Source organism: Enhydra lutris, unplaced genomic scaffold (genome assembly GCF_002288905.1).
Source record: "Enhydra lutris kenyoni isolate GAN:26980312 unplaced genomic scaffold, ASM228890v2 scaffoldscaffold22, whole genome shotgun sequence".
In the NCBI taxonomy this organism is placed as follows: domain Eukaryota; kingdom Metazoa; phylum Chordata; class Mammalia; order Carnivora; family Mustelidae; genus Enhydra; species Enhydra lutris.
Genome location: NW_019154106.1, coordinates 4,238,819 through 4,251,405, shown reverse-complemented (window position 1 = coordinate 4,251,405; position 12,587 = coordinate 4,238,819). Strand labels below are relative to the sequence as shown.

The 12,587-nt window shown below is 55.8% G+C and overlaps 1 protein-coding gene across 1 annotated transcript; it reads right to left on the bottom strand.

The window, feature by feature from the left end:
- Nucleotides 1-644: 644 nt before the first annotated feature.
- LOC111149379 (MAS related GPR family member D) lies at nucleotides 645-7,648 on the bottom strand. The gene is given in 3 exon segments (XM_022506395.1): nucleotides 645-1,582; nucleotides 4,916-4,951; nucleotides 7,579-7,648. Coding segments are annotated over 3 exon segments (1,044 nt in total).
- Between the last annotated feature and the right edge of the window lie 4,939 nt (nucleotides 7,649-12,587).

Sequence of the window (12,587 nt, the reverse complement as noted above, 5' to 3'; positions counted from 1 at the left end):
CGGAGCAAAGCAAACAGACCTGCCGTGGTTGCCAGGTGTGGTGCTGCACAGCGACCTGAAGGCAAAGGCCAGGGGTCAAGCGCTGTCCTGGGCCAGGTGGAGGACGAGGCTGTCTCCTGGCTTACGGCCAGTGAGTTTGGTCAGTGGTGGACATGGCTGGCCAAGGACTGCATTCATGGAAGGGGTCAGCAGGACACCTGGTGGAAGGCAGACCATGGGCATCCCCCTGGCGGTCAGCTGATACCACCAGCACGTGCCCAAGGACCAGCATCAGGCCACAAAGTCACAGGAACCACACCCTGCCTCCTGCACAAAGATGTCCTCGGAGGGGAGCAGGAGGCTGGGAGAATGTGCTTCCCCATTCAAGTGGAAGCAGGCTACCCACCCACAGAGCCTGGGAGGACAGTCAGGTTCCACAGGCCAGGCCTCAGCGAAGGAGAGCCCTGTGACACCCAGGAAAAATTGCATTTTGTCTTCCCAGCTGAGTCCCATTGTGAGAGCCAGACCACATCGAGGCATGGGGGGCTTTGGCCTAGAAGAAAGAGACCCCAACAGGGCGAGGGGCAAGGCTTTGGGGCTGTTAACAGCAGGCCAGACAGACACTGGGCAGGGAAAGCATGCAGATCCCTGGGGCGCCCAGGCTCTCAGGCCCCCAGCTCGTTGGTGCTGGTGGGGGGTGTCTCCCTCCCCTCCCCCTCAGGCTCCTCCCTCAGCACCCTGCGGAGTATGGCCCCCGGGGGCTCCCGCAAGCACCAGCGTCCCTGGCTGCCCACCACGAAGTAGATGACAGGATTGGCGCTACTGCTCAGGGCCGAGGAGAGGCATGCCATGTGGTGGAAAAGAATCTTCCAGTTCTGGGGCAGGTCCAGCCAATAGAGGAAGTACCAGCTGATGCCCAGAGGCAGGGCGCAGAGGAGGAACATCGTGACAGAGGCCAGGATGGCCACGTACAGCCGCGTGGGCTGCGGCCGCCCCCACTGCTGTGAGCTCCTCCGCACCCGCACGAAGAGGGTCACGCTGGACAGGGTCATCACTGGGGTGAAGATCCCCATGATGAGGAAACTGAAGACGGAGTCCACCGTGTAACACTGCCTTGGGCTGAACCAGAACTTCCTGCAGAAGAGTGAGACCAGCATGTTCATCAGGAGGGACAGCACCCAGAGCAGGGCACACACCACGGCTGACAGGTGCTGGGGCCGGTGACACTTGTACCAGATGGGGAAGAGGACAGACAGGCAGCGCTGCATGCTGATGGCCGTCAGGAGGGTCAGGCTGGTGGTGTAGGTGAAGGACCTCGCTCTCTCCATCACCTCATAGGCCAGCAGGGTGGGGTCGAGATAGAGGGTGACGGCTGTGCAGAGGAGGAATAGGAAGTCAGCCACGGCCAGGTGGAGGATGTACGTGCAGAACTGGGTCCTCTGCCCTGGGCAGCTCAGCAGCCAGACCACCAGGCCATTGCCCATCATGCCGCACACGCAGACGAACGTGGCCAGGATGCTCAACACCTTGAGAGCGGTGTCCGGTGTGTTTATCAGGGAGATGTTTTGGGTGAGCATCTGGACATAGGAATTCAGAAAGTCTCATTCATCCTGTGGAAAGAATATGGACCGACTTGAGGTTCTGTGTTGCTGGAGCCCCAAGGGACTTCTTGGGGCCCCACACCCCGACTGTCCAGCTTCAGGGCTTTCCCCTGGGTTCTGTTTATAAGAAACGTAACCAGGAGGCTTGGCCCGTCCCCCGCTTTCCTGGCTCCCATCCCACCAACTCTGCCAGCCCCGCTGTGACATACCCCAAGTTGTTCTAAACACCCTTTGTCAAGTGAAGATGTTCTCTTGCGTTTTGAGTTTATTATTATTTTTTTTTAATCATGAAGAAGTATTGACTTTTATCAAAGGCTTTCTTTTCCCTGTTGACTTACCAAGTTACTTTTACACACGGGACCCTTAAAACTCTGTCCTGGCTTCTCTGTCCTACACACTGCTTTTATGCGCATGTGTGTTTACAATACGTAAATGGTTTGGTGTGAGCTCTGGGGTTATGTGCTGACAGCCACTAAGTACTCGTTCTGTGCCCTTTTCATGATGTTTCATCCTCCAGGGAGACCACTGAGCTCTGGCTGGTTTCCCCCACTTTCCTGCCACTATCCAGAGAGCATCTTCGGGTGTAAAGCTGGGGTGATCACAGGGCTCACCTCTTCTATTTCCCTTTTCTTGGAGTTCACACTCCGGGGATGCCTCTTGTCCAGTATCTGAACACAGTTGAGTCTTCTGTTTTCTCCAGTTTTCTGGTTGTTGACGGTGGGAGGGCTGGTCCAGTACCAGTTCCTCCCTGTGGCTAGACACAGAAATGCCTCTGTTGTATTTTCCTCTTGATCATTGCCGGTGTGGAGGAACCCTGTGGATTCTTGTAGTTTTTATTAATTAGGCAAATGTCCCAATATAGCGGACCATACCTATCCATTTTTCTGTCGACAAGTTTGATTTTCTTTGCTGTTATCCTTATCCCTCTAATTTCTTTTTCATGTCTTATAGCATAGCCCAGAACACCTAGTAGTCTGCTGAGCACTGGTTGCAGTCAGGTGTGCTTATCTTCTTCCAAAACTTAAAGTTTCTCTATCAGATGCGATGGTTACTCTGAGTTTGTGGTATTATCTTTTATCAGGGTGAGAAAATTCCCTTCCTGGTTGTCTGAGAGTTTTTCTCATAAATGATGGAATTTATCACAATTGTTTTTCTGCATCTACTTAATCACTTTCTTTTTTTCCTCCCTTTGTCTCTTTATGTGGTGGATCTATAGTGGTAAGTTTTCTGGTATTTACTCATTGTTACATTTTTAGGATAGACCATTTCTATTTGCTCTGGTCACTCCCCTCTCCCCTCAGGTATCCTGATTTTATTTAGAAAATGTCCCCCCATGTTCATAAGTGAAATTAGCCTATAATTTTCCCCTCTTGTACTATCCTTGTCTGTTTTTAATTTCAAAGATGTAAGATTATACTGTTTGCATAAAATGACTTGGAGAGATTGCCTTTTTTCTCTACCTTCTGGAACAATTTGTAGCATGTAAGGATTATCTTTCTTTGAAGATTTGGCAGAAGGTAAAACCATCTGGTCAGGTTATTTTTATGTGATTGTTAGGAGACAGGCATGGCTTTGTAAAAAGAAAATTACAAGTGCAACTATATAATAGGTTTAATCAGATTTTGAATCTCTTCTTGAGTTAGAGTAGGCAATGTTATTTTTCTGGGTAATTCTTCATGCTTATGGTTTCACATTTATTGGTAGATACTGTAAATAATCTACACAATATTCCCTTATAATTTTTAAAGCCCTAATTCAATCTTCCATTTTAAATTTGTGTGCTCACTTCTTTTTTAAAACACCAGTTTGCTAGGGGCTCAGTTTTACGAGCACTTTTTCTTAAACGTCTCTATTGTTTCTTTGTTTCCAGTTTTCTGTTTTATTTATTTATTTATTTATTTAAAAGATTTTTATTTATTTGACAGAAAGAAATCACAAGTAGGGAGAGAGGCAGGCAGAGAGAGAGGAGGAAGCAGGCTCCCCGCAGCAGAGAGAGCCCGATGCGGGGCTCGATCCCAGGAGCCTGGGATCATGACCTGAGCCGAAGGCAGAGGCTTTAACCCACTGAGCCACCCCACTGAGCCACCCAGGCACCCTCCAGTTTTCTGTTTTAAAAAAAGATTTTATTTATTTATTTGAAAGAAAGTGAGAGAGCATGAACAGGGAGGAGAGGGAGAAGCAGGCTCCCTGCAAACTGGGAGCCCAACGTGGTACTCGATCCTAGGTCCCTGGGATCATGACCTGAACTGAAGGCAGACACTTAACTCACTGAGCCACCCAGGCACCCCCAGTTCCAATTTTAATTGATGCTTTTACTTCTTTTACTTTCTTTGGATTTACCTTGTGATTGTTTTTCAGCTTCTTGTGTTGAACTGCTAGGCAACTGTCAAAATTTCTCTTTCTAAAGTGCATTTTGGGCTCTAGATGACTCCTAAGTATTTCTTTAGCTGTTTCATGCATTTTGGTTTGTAGTGTCTTCATTGTTGTTCATGCCTAAATATTTTAACGTTGAAAACCACTGAAAATATGTAAAATTTAAATTTCCATAAATTAGTTAGAGATATATTTCATAGCACTACGAATATTTTTATCTGCCACAAATAAGTTTTGTCATCTTCTCTTCGGCTTTTGGAATCTTTGTCAAGTGGGGACAAATCCAAGATGATCATGCCGTCCCTGTCAAGTATACCTTTTAAGTCGTGGCCTTCTTCATCTTATTTTTTATTTTATTTATTTATGAGAGTGAGCGAGAGAGAGAGGGAAAGAGCGCACAAACCAGGCAGAGAGGCAGTGGGAAAGGGAGAGCCAGACTCCCCGCTGAGCAGGGAGCCTGATGGGGGCTCAGTCTCCGGACCCTGGGATCATGACCTGAAACTAAAGCAGACACTTAACCAACTGAGCCACCCAGGTGCCCCAGTCCTCTTCACTTTCAATGCTGAGATCTGCTACCAGGATTTGGCCCTGGCTTCTGTTGTTATCCACAGGGTGTCACTGGTCCAGGAGCAGGTCTGTGGTCCAGGAGCAGGTCTGTGGTGGGGCTCATGGGTCGGAGATGTGGCATCGTGCAGATGTTTGTAAATTCAGACTCTGTAACCGTGAATGCTGCAAATCTGGGGCTTTAGTTCCTGAAATTGGTGCCTGACTCTGCTCACGCACCCTTCTCCCACAGTCTCAGGCAGGGGGAGGCTCCTGAGGGCATTCTGTGCAGAAAGCTGCTTGTCTAAGCAGCAGGGAGCTCCTGGGCTCCGGCCTTGTGGAGCCCCCTCTGCTCCAGCTCCAAGGGACTTCCCAGCCCCCCAGCCCTTCCTCATCCCCACCCCACCTGAGCCCCGGCTCCTGGAGCCTATACCCCATCTGATGTTCGCATCGCTCTAGGACCCAGAAATTTCCCTCTCTACCTCTCCAGGGCTGGGTAGGAGGGGGATTATGTTTTCTCTGCATCCACAGTGGGAGGGTGGGACCATGACCCACGCAGCCTCCATAGGTGCCCTGTCGTCAGTCCGGCGTCCCTCCCGCAGGATCCACAGATAAACATCGGTTACAGATATTTAAGTAACATTGACCAGACTTCTACTATGTGCCGGATACATACATGGTGCTCTGTGTACCACGGGGTAGATGAAAGCATATGGACATGCGCAGAACACGTGTCCGCACCCAGGAGCACAGATGCACACGCAGATAGCACAGATGCACACAGAGACACAGTACAGATGCACACACGCCCATAGCCGTCTGCACACACACATGTGACCTGTGTACAGCAGTGGCCAGTACACAGAAAGCCCGTCCTCATAGAACTCACGGTCCAGGGTGGGGAATGTACAATAGACATGATTATCCCCTGTCCCCCAAGGGTACATAACAAGGCAGGGACGGGCTGGAAGGTGCTGAGGTTGGAGGGCGGCAGGGAGAGGCCTGGTGGAGGGGCTGCTGTGAGGGACCCATTGTTGTCTGTGCAGGGGGCTGGGACCCTGCTCCCCTGGCCCCTCCGCAGCCAGCGGAACCCTTTACACACCGCCCTCCTGAGCCACTAGTGATTGGTCCCTGCCCAGTGCCAGGCTCAGCAAAGGAGTGTCCTCGAAGCCCCACGCTAAGTAAGGAGTGTGTGGGCCGCACCCCAGGGATGGAGGACGCAGGTGGCACCTGCTACTCGGGCAGGGCGGGATGCCCCCCCCCCCCCGAGTCCAGTGCCCCACCCCACCTCTGAGTGCATGTAGTGCCCCCCGACCCTCTGCTCTGGTCAGGGTCCCAGAAGCCTGGACAGGGGCCCTCCGCACACCTGGGCCGCTTCTCAGCTGTCACCTGATACCCCGCGGATGGAGATGGAGGGCAGACCAGGCCAGGGCTATTCTGGGTCCTGGGCTACAGACCCTCCTGGGGATGCTGCTCGAAGGGGAGACCATCGACAAGCAAGAATATGCAGCTTCCAGGGTGGGAACTCCCAGAGGGGCTGACAGCTGCTGGGAGAGCAGCTTTAGTAGCCAAGCGACAGTGGGGGCAGAGCGCATGGAGGGACAGGTGTGCTGCAGGTGGGGCGGCTCCCTAGACCCCTCCAAAGGGGCGGTTCTCGGCAGCAGAGACCCCCAAATGTGCCGAGGAGGCAGCTGTGGAGGCAGGGGTGTGGGTGACCCTTTGAAGGGGTGTGTTGTAGCGGGCAAGGAGGAGGCGACAGTAGAGAAATGGGACTGGGGGCGGACGACGAGAACGGGAGCCTCTCAGCAGAGGGAGACAGGCGAGGGCACAGGCGAGGTCGCGGCTGCTGGGGGGCGGGGGGAGTGCGCCTGGGGGCAGAGTTGGTACTGCGGGCAAGTGGCTGGGAGCTGGGCACTGCCCAGGAGAGATGGGAGAAGCAGGGAACCCACCAAGCTTGCGGGACCCCACGCAGGAAGGTTCCTCCTTTCCAGTGAAAGAAGGAAGAAGAGAGGAGGGATGTGGGGGGCTGGAGAGAGCTATGGGCCCAACTGTGTCCCCCTCAATGATCTGTTGAGGCACCAAGCTGCTGTGCTCCTCTCAGAGATGGGCCTGTACGAGGTGTTCAAGGTGAAACGAGATCGGGAGGGTGGGTCTGATCTGGTAAGACCAATGCACTTCTGAGACTAGCTGCTGGAGCCTAATCTCCTCCCCTGCTGCCTCCCCTCTGCTGGGCTCTTCCCCCCCCCCCCCCCCCCCCCGCCCCGGACTCTGAGCTACGCTGGTTGTCACTGGGCCTGTGAGCCCCTCGGGCAGGCCAGCATCTGACTAGAGCCCCTCCGCGCCCTCCCTGCCGCTGGGCCCAGGCCTGCATGTAGCCAGTGCTCAGTGATGACACGTGAAAGGTGACGGTTTAGAAGACGGTATCTGTGGAGTTAGCTTTAGGATTCCTGTCTTCAGAAGCCTTGTTTGAATTTCTGTCTACCCCCTGACGCCTTAGGGAAATGTCATTTCTAGCTAATACGGTCCATCTCTCCTTGTACTTTAAATGTTTAAAAGGTCACCTAGATGAGATAGTAAAACAGTCTCATTTAAAAGGTCTGAGGGTCAAGAGGACGTAGGTTTTGCTATGCCCTCATGCTGCCTCCCAGTGTTAACGGTGGGATCACACCCTTGAAGGGTTTTTTTTCTGTGCATTTCCATATAGCATTTTTACAGAAATGAAAACCTATTACTTGCTGCTTTTCCCAAAACAAAGTGAATGTCTTCTTCAGTTGTGCTCACCTGACACCTGCATGTCCCTCCTTTGTCCTGGCCTGGCTGTCACCACTGATGGGGGCTCCCCATGTGGCTGGCCCCCTGGAGGTGATCTGAACCACTTTAAATATGGTTGTGAGCTAGGCTTCTGTCGTCCGTTTTATCTGGAAGGTGCCAGCTCGGGGAAGTTGAGGCACCTCCCGGGCCATCCAGCCATGCCTGGCTGAACAGGGACTCTCGCCCCGGGTTGTTGCTAGGTACCACCTGTCACCACCATGCTCTCCTCCACCCAGAGATTAAAAATGTGAGGCTCCTACCTGCTCCAGACGTGGTGCTCAGTCCCTGGCCGGGCTCTGGTGCCTAACTCCAATGCCTGGAGGCAACTCCACTGGCCCCATGCCCCCGAGCTGCTCCAGCCCAGTCCCTGCTCCCAACTCTGCAGGGCTTCTCCCAGCTCGCCTTGGCTGCTCCCCATCCTGGCCTCACAGGAGTCCTGTCCCTGCGATGCCCCCAAGTACCTTCACTCTGCTCTCTGAGATGCTGGAAGGGGAGCTTGAGGCATAAATACAGGAAGGCACCCACCCCACCCAGGAGGCCTGCAGACAAGCTGGCTGGGGATTAATGGACCTGGCTGGGTGTGGACTCTCAGGCTGCCCATCCAGGGTGGGGGATGCCTTTCAGGGAAATGAGAATAAGGCTGGGGGCCGTGAGGAGCTGCGGGAGTGTTCACGCCCTACCTGTGCCATCACGGCAGTGCCTCCCTTCCTGAAGGTCATCTGGGACAGCCAAAGAGGCCTCAGAGCATCAGCAGCCCCTATCATCTTGGAGTTAACATAGCGCTATGCAGGAAAGAGGGGCTCTTGTGGGCTGGGAGAGGCCATTATGTCCACACAGCCCTCTGCATGGAGAGATGCTCTGGCTAATGGACCTGCCCAGGGCTCTGCTTGCTGAGGGGCGGAAAGGAAGGAGCCTGGACCTGGACTCCAGGGCCCCATTTCAAGTCTGAGTTTGTCCACCTATTAGCTGGGGAGCTTTGTGGTTTAGGGGACCCCTCTGAGCATCCGAGTCCTCACTGAAATTCATGGAATCCCCTCCGGTCTCTCTCAACAACTTGAGTACAGCACTCGAGGCAAGAGGGAGGAGATCATTTTGACCTCAGTTGGTGACCTTTTCCCACATTGGCTGAACCCACTTTCCTGCCTGGGAATTCATGAGTCCTCTAAAACTGAGCCCCCTCCAGGTTCGGATGGAGGCTGACCTCACAGCTGTGTAGCCTGGCGTGCCAGATGCCCCGCGGAACATGGCGGCTGCTTGGGGTCCACACGCGTTGACTGACGGGTGGCTGGGGCCTGGGGCTGTCGTGCCCACCCTCATGCCCGGTCCTGGACGTGAAGGAGAGCTCGGTGTGGGAGACCTCTGGTCTCAGCTTTGGGAAGACACGTGAGTGAAGAGAGGAGAGGTACGGAGCTCCGATGCCGAAGTGTCACCAACGCCCTACATGACTCATGGACAGGTGACGGAGGACAGAGGCCCCATTGTGCTTATGGGTGTCCCCAGTGGACACAGAGCATCCCCATGTCAGAGGAGCAGCTCGGACTGTCCCAGGCTCTTACTCTGGGCTTACTGAGCCGGGGTGGTGGACGTCTTACCCCGAGGAGGTAACACCTAGCCTGAGAAGGGGCGGGGACACAGGTGACCCAGGAAGACACGGGCTTCCTGGCAGGAACTGTCTCGTTCTGGTACCTTCTGTGGCTAGAACTGGGCCTGGCAGGTACAGAGGCTCACATTTCCCGACTAATGACAGGTGATGGACACAATCCCTGGAATCAGGGGCCCGGATCCAGCTGTTCCGGGCCGGCGTCCGCACCCGGACTTCTAAGCGACAAGAGCCAATCCTGTTCCAGTGTGGATCCGTGCGTGCGCGTGCCTGGGTACGTTTGTACGCGTGCATGAGTTCGTGCGTGCGCGTGGGTGAGTTGGTGCACGTGCGTGAGTAGTTCGTGCGCGTGCGCCTGAGTGCGTGCGCCTGCGCGCTTCAGTGCGGCTTCTGTCATGTGCCGCCCAGGATCCTAACCCGAGGGGAATCTGGGACCCGGAGGAGGCGTGTAGCGAACACCGCCCGCACCGGAGCGCCGGCTTGGGTCGTGCTGGTGACACGGCGAGGACCGGCAGACCCCACTTGCCACCTGAGGCCGCGGGCGTCAGGACGCGGGTGACGGGCAGCGCCTTGGACCTTGGCTGCGGTGCGCACTGGCTGAGCCGCGCCCGCCCTGCGCAGCCAGGCCGCACCGCCGTCGGATGTGGAGTGTGCGGCGGGCCGCCCCGTGTGCCTTCCGCTCGCCGCTTTCCCGGGTGGGATTCTGAAGATCCGCGCTTGTTCCACCGGGGATGGTGAGTGTTGCCCGCGGCAGTCGCTGTCGCAGGATCGCGGCCCTGGAGGACGAGTTTCTGGGTGGGACGGCCCGAGAGCGGACAGCCCCCAGGTCCTGGGCCCAGGGCTGGGGAGGCGGCCCGCGGAATGGACTTCGGATCGTGTGTCTTCGCGCTTCGGGGAGCGCAGAATGCGAGTACACGTTCCGGTGGCAGCATTGGGAATGGTCGGCGGGAGGGAAGAGCCTGCTGGAAATCGCTGATGGAGCTCCCCGGTAGGGCAGTCGGTAAACTTCCGAGACACCCACCCCCTCCTCACCCGCGCCCCGAGGCCGACCAGACTTGTTTCTGTTACTTATCACGTGCTGTGCAAATCGGTCGGAAGCAGTCTGTCCTGTGTGACCTAGAGTGGCCTAAACCACAGGTGTGCGGGGTGGGGGTGGGGGTGGGGGCCTGGGACTCTCCGGCGCTAGGATATTCTTGAGGGGGTGGGGTGATGGAAATGTTTTTCGGGGGAGAACACAGACATTCCACGCAGCGATTTGCTGAGGTCGCGAGTGTACATACGTGTGTCGGAGATCATTGACTGTGCGTTAAAACAGTTCATTTTATTGTGCCTAACGTCAACCGCAAGAATTTTTTTTTTTTTTTTTTTTTTTAACAAAATCTGCCCGAGTAGGTGAGCCTTCTCCCGAATTGCCAGGAAACTTGGCGCTGGCATTCTGACGCACTGCAGCGGACTTTTCCATGAACTTTCGTTCTGTGAACGGAGCCGTGTTGTCTCCAACTCCCAGTGGCCTCAGATACACGACTTCCGTGCTCGCATTCCGAGTTGCCCTGAATGGACCCGGTGGACGGGGTGATCTCTGCGACGTGTTTTGGTAGCTCCCTGGTCTGGTCACGCATGTGTTTAAAAGCACATTTCCTTGGGCTGGGTTTCTTCCCATCCCGGGAGAGGTGACTGTTAATGGACCCATCCCTTCATCCCACCTTCTAGATGGATCCCGCGGCTCCTGGAAAAGACGGGGTGTCTTGGCAGAGGATTCTAGACCAAGAAGTGCATGTGTGAAAGGATCTCAGGCTTCAGAATTCTGGCCCCAAAGAGAAAACTCGGTTATCTCACAAGCACAGCCGGCAGGGGGTGGGAGCCAGCCAGGCCGATGCCGGAGAGGCGTTCTGTTTGGTCTTACGGAGACAGGCCAGGAAGACGCAAAGAGGCTTCAGCTCTCAGGCTGTGTGTTGTGCTGTGTGCTGAGCACGAGTCCCCGGCCCGCTGCCTGTCCGCTTCATCTGCCAGCTGCCCAGGCCTGGGTTGCGCCCTCCTTTGGTCTCAGGCTCTGGACTGTGGGCTCCAACAAGGCCGGGTTCTGGATTGTGATGGGCCTGTCCTGTCTAGTCCATGCGGCATCCCTGGGGCCCCTACTGCCGGTGCTTTGCTGGTGGGAACACAGAGGCCAGCGGCCTGGGTTCCAGGGCAAGCACGTGGCCACCAGAGCCGTGGGACTGTGACCGGGGCTCCACCCTGGGTGCGAGCAGCCTGTCCCTGGGAGCCCAGCTGTGCAGATTAAATGAGCTGGTGGAGGTTTTAGCCCAGGGCCCACTGCACACAGCAGGTCCCCTGCGAATGGCAATCTGTGCCCTGCTCGCCAGGCTGGGATTGGTTCTTTCCTTGTCCCTCCTTCCTGGCCATCCTGTTCCCTCTTACAAGGGACACTTTGCCCCTGCTCCAGAGGCCTGTGCTGGATCTGTGAGAAAACCCAAGCCCACGGCTTCCGGGTGGCAGTACCCTGTATCCCTGAGGCTTGCTCTTGACTTTGCACATTTGACCCTGTTTCTCACGGGCATCATCCAGGAGTGTGTGTGTCCAGACAGCCGTGGCGGGGGGCTCCGAAAGCAGGGCCCCACAGCCCAACCCTGGCGGCTCTGCGGTCCTCGCCCCACATATCTGGTGGTGGTAGCAAGTTGTGCTTAGTAACAACGAGTGGCAGGGAGACCTGCGTTTGTTCCTTGTGGGGCCACCTACGCGTTCCTTAGTAGGGATGGCGATATGCACCCCCTGAATTCGACTCCTGTGCAGTGGTCAGGGGAGGGCGGTTAGACCCCTTGCTCCAAAGAGTTCCGTGGTGGAGATATGTGATGCTCGGGTCCCTCTGCTTCCTGACTTTCCCAGACACCAGAAAGAAGGGGGCTGGGGGTGGTCCCAGCTGAGCTGCCTTTGGTGGGGGACCGCAGAGGCTTCTGTGCCCCACCCCTGCAGCCAGCTCCCTGGGCCCTTTTGTAACTCCATACCCAAGGTGGGAGGAGGAGTGAGCCCTTCTCTTCTGCTCCTGCCTCTCCAAGAGCACAGATGGGAGGTCGTCCGGGGTGTGGACAGGATGTGCTGGCAGTCCCCATGTGGCTGGGGACTGGATGGGGGAGGAGGAGCCTTACTCCCAGGGAAGATTGTAGGGATCCGCACCTGAGGAGGGTCCAGAGGCTGGGCAGGGCCGATCCTGGGGTTCACCCCCCACCCTCCCAGCTCACTGCCCACTAAGCACAGCCAGATGTGTATTCTTGTGGGGCTCCAGCCCCTCCCCGACCTCCAGGTCCTGCAGTGAGTGAGGCTGCCCTCCCGCCCACTGGGCTGGGGTTCTGAGCTGCTGCGGCTGGGCCCAGGCAAGGAGGTCAGGTCATGCTCCCAGAGGGGTGGCGGGGGGTAGCTTCTGGCACTAGACTCAGGGCCAGAGGCCTAGGGTGGGAGCTCCTGAGGAAGAGGTGAACCCCCAGGGACTCGGATTCACTGGGTCCCAAGACAGTGGCTCCTCAGAGGCCCCCTTGTCCGTCTTCAGGACTAGGAGGCATTTCTTGCCAGTGGAGGCCTGCTGGTAGACGCTTTCCCATTGAATGGATCCCGCCCCTCGTATGTGTCCTCAGGACCTGACTTGGCTTCTTGGAGTCCCCAGAAGTGTCAGAAGTGTCTCTGCTTTT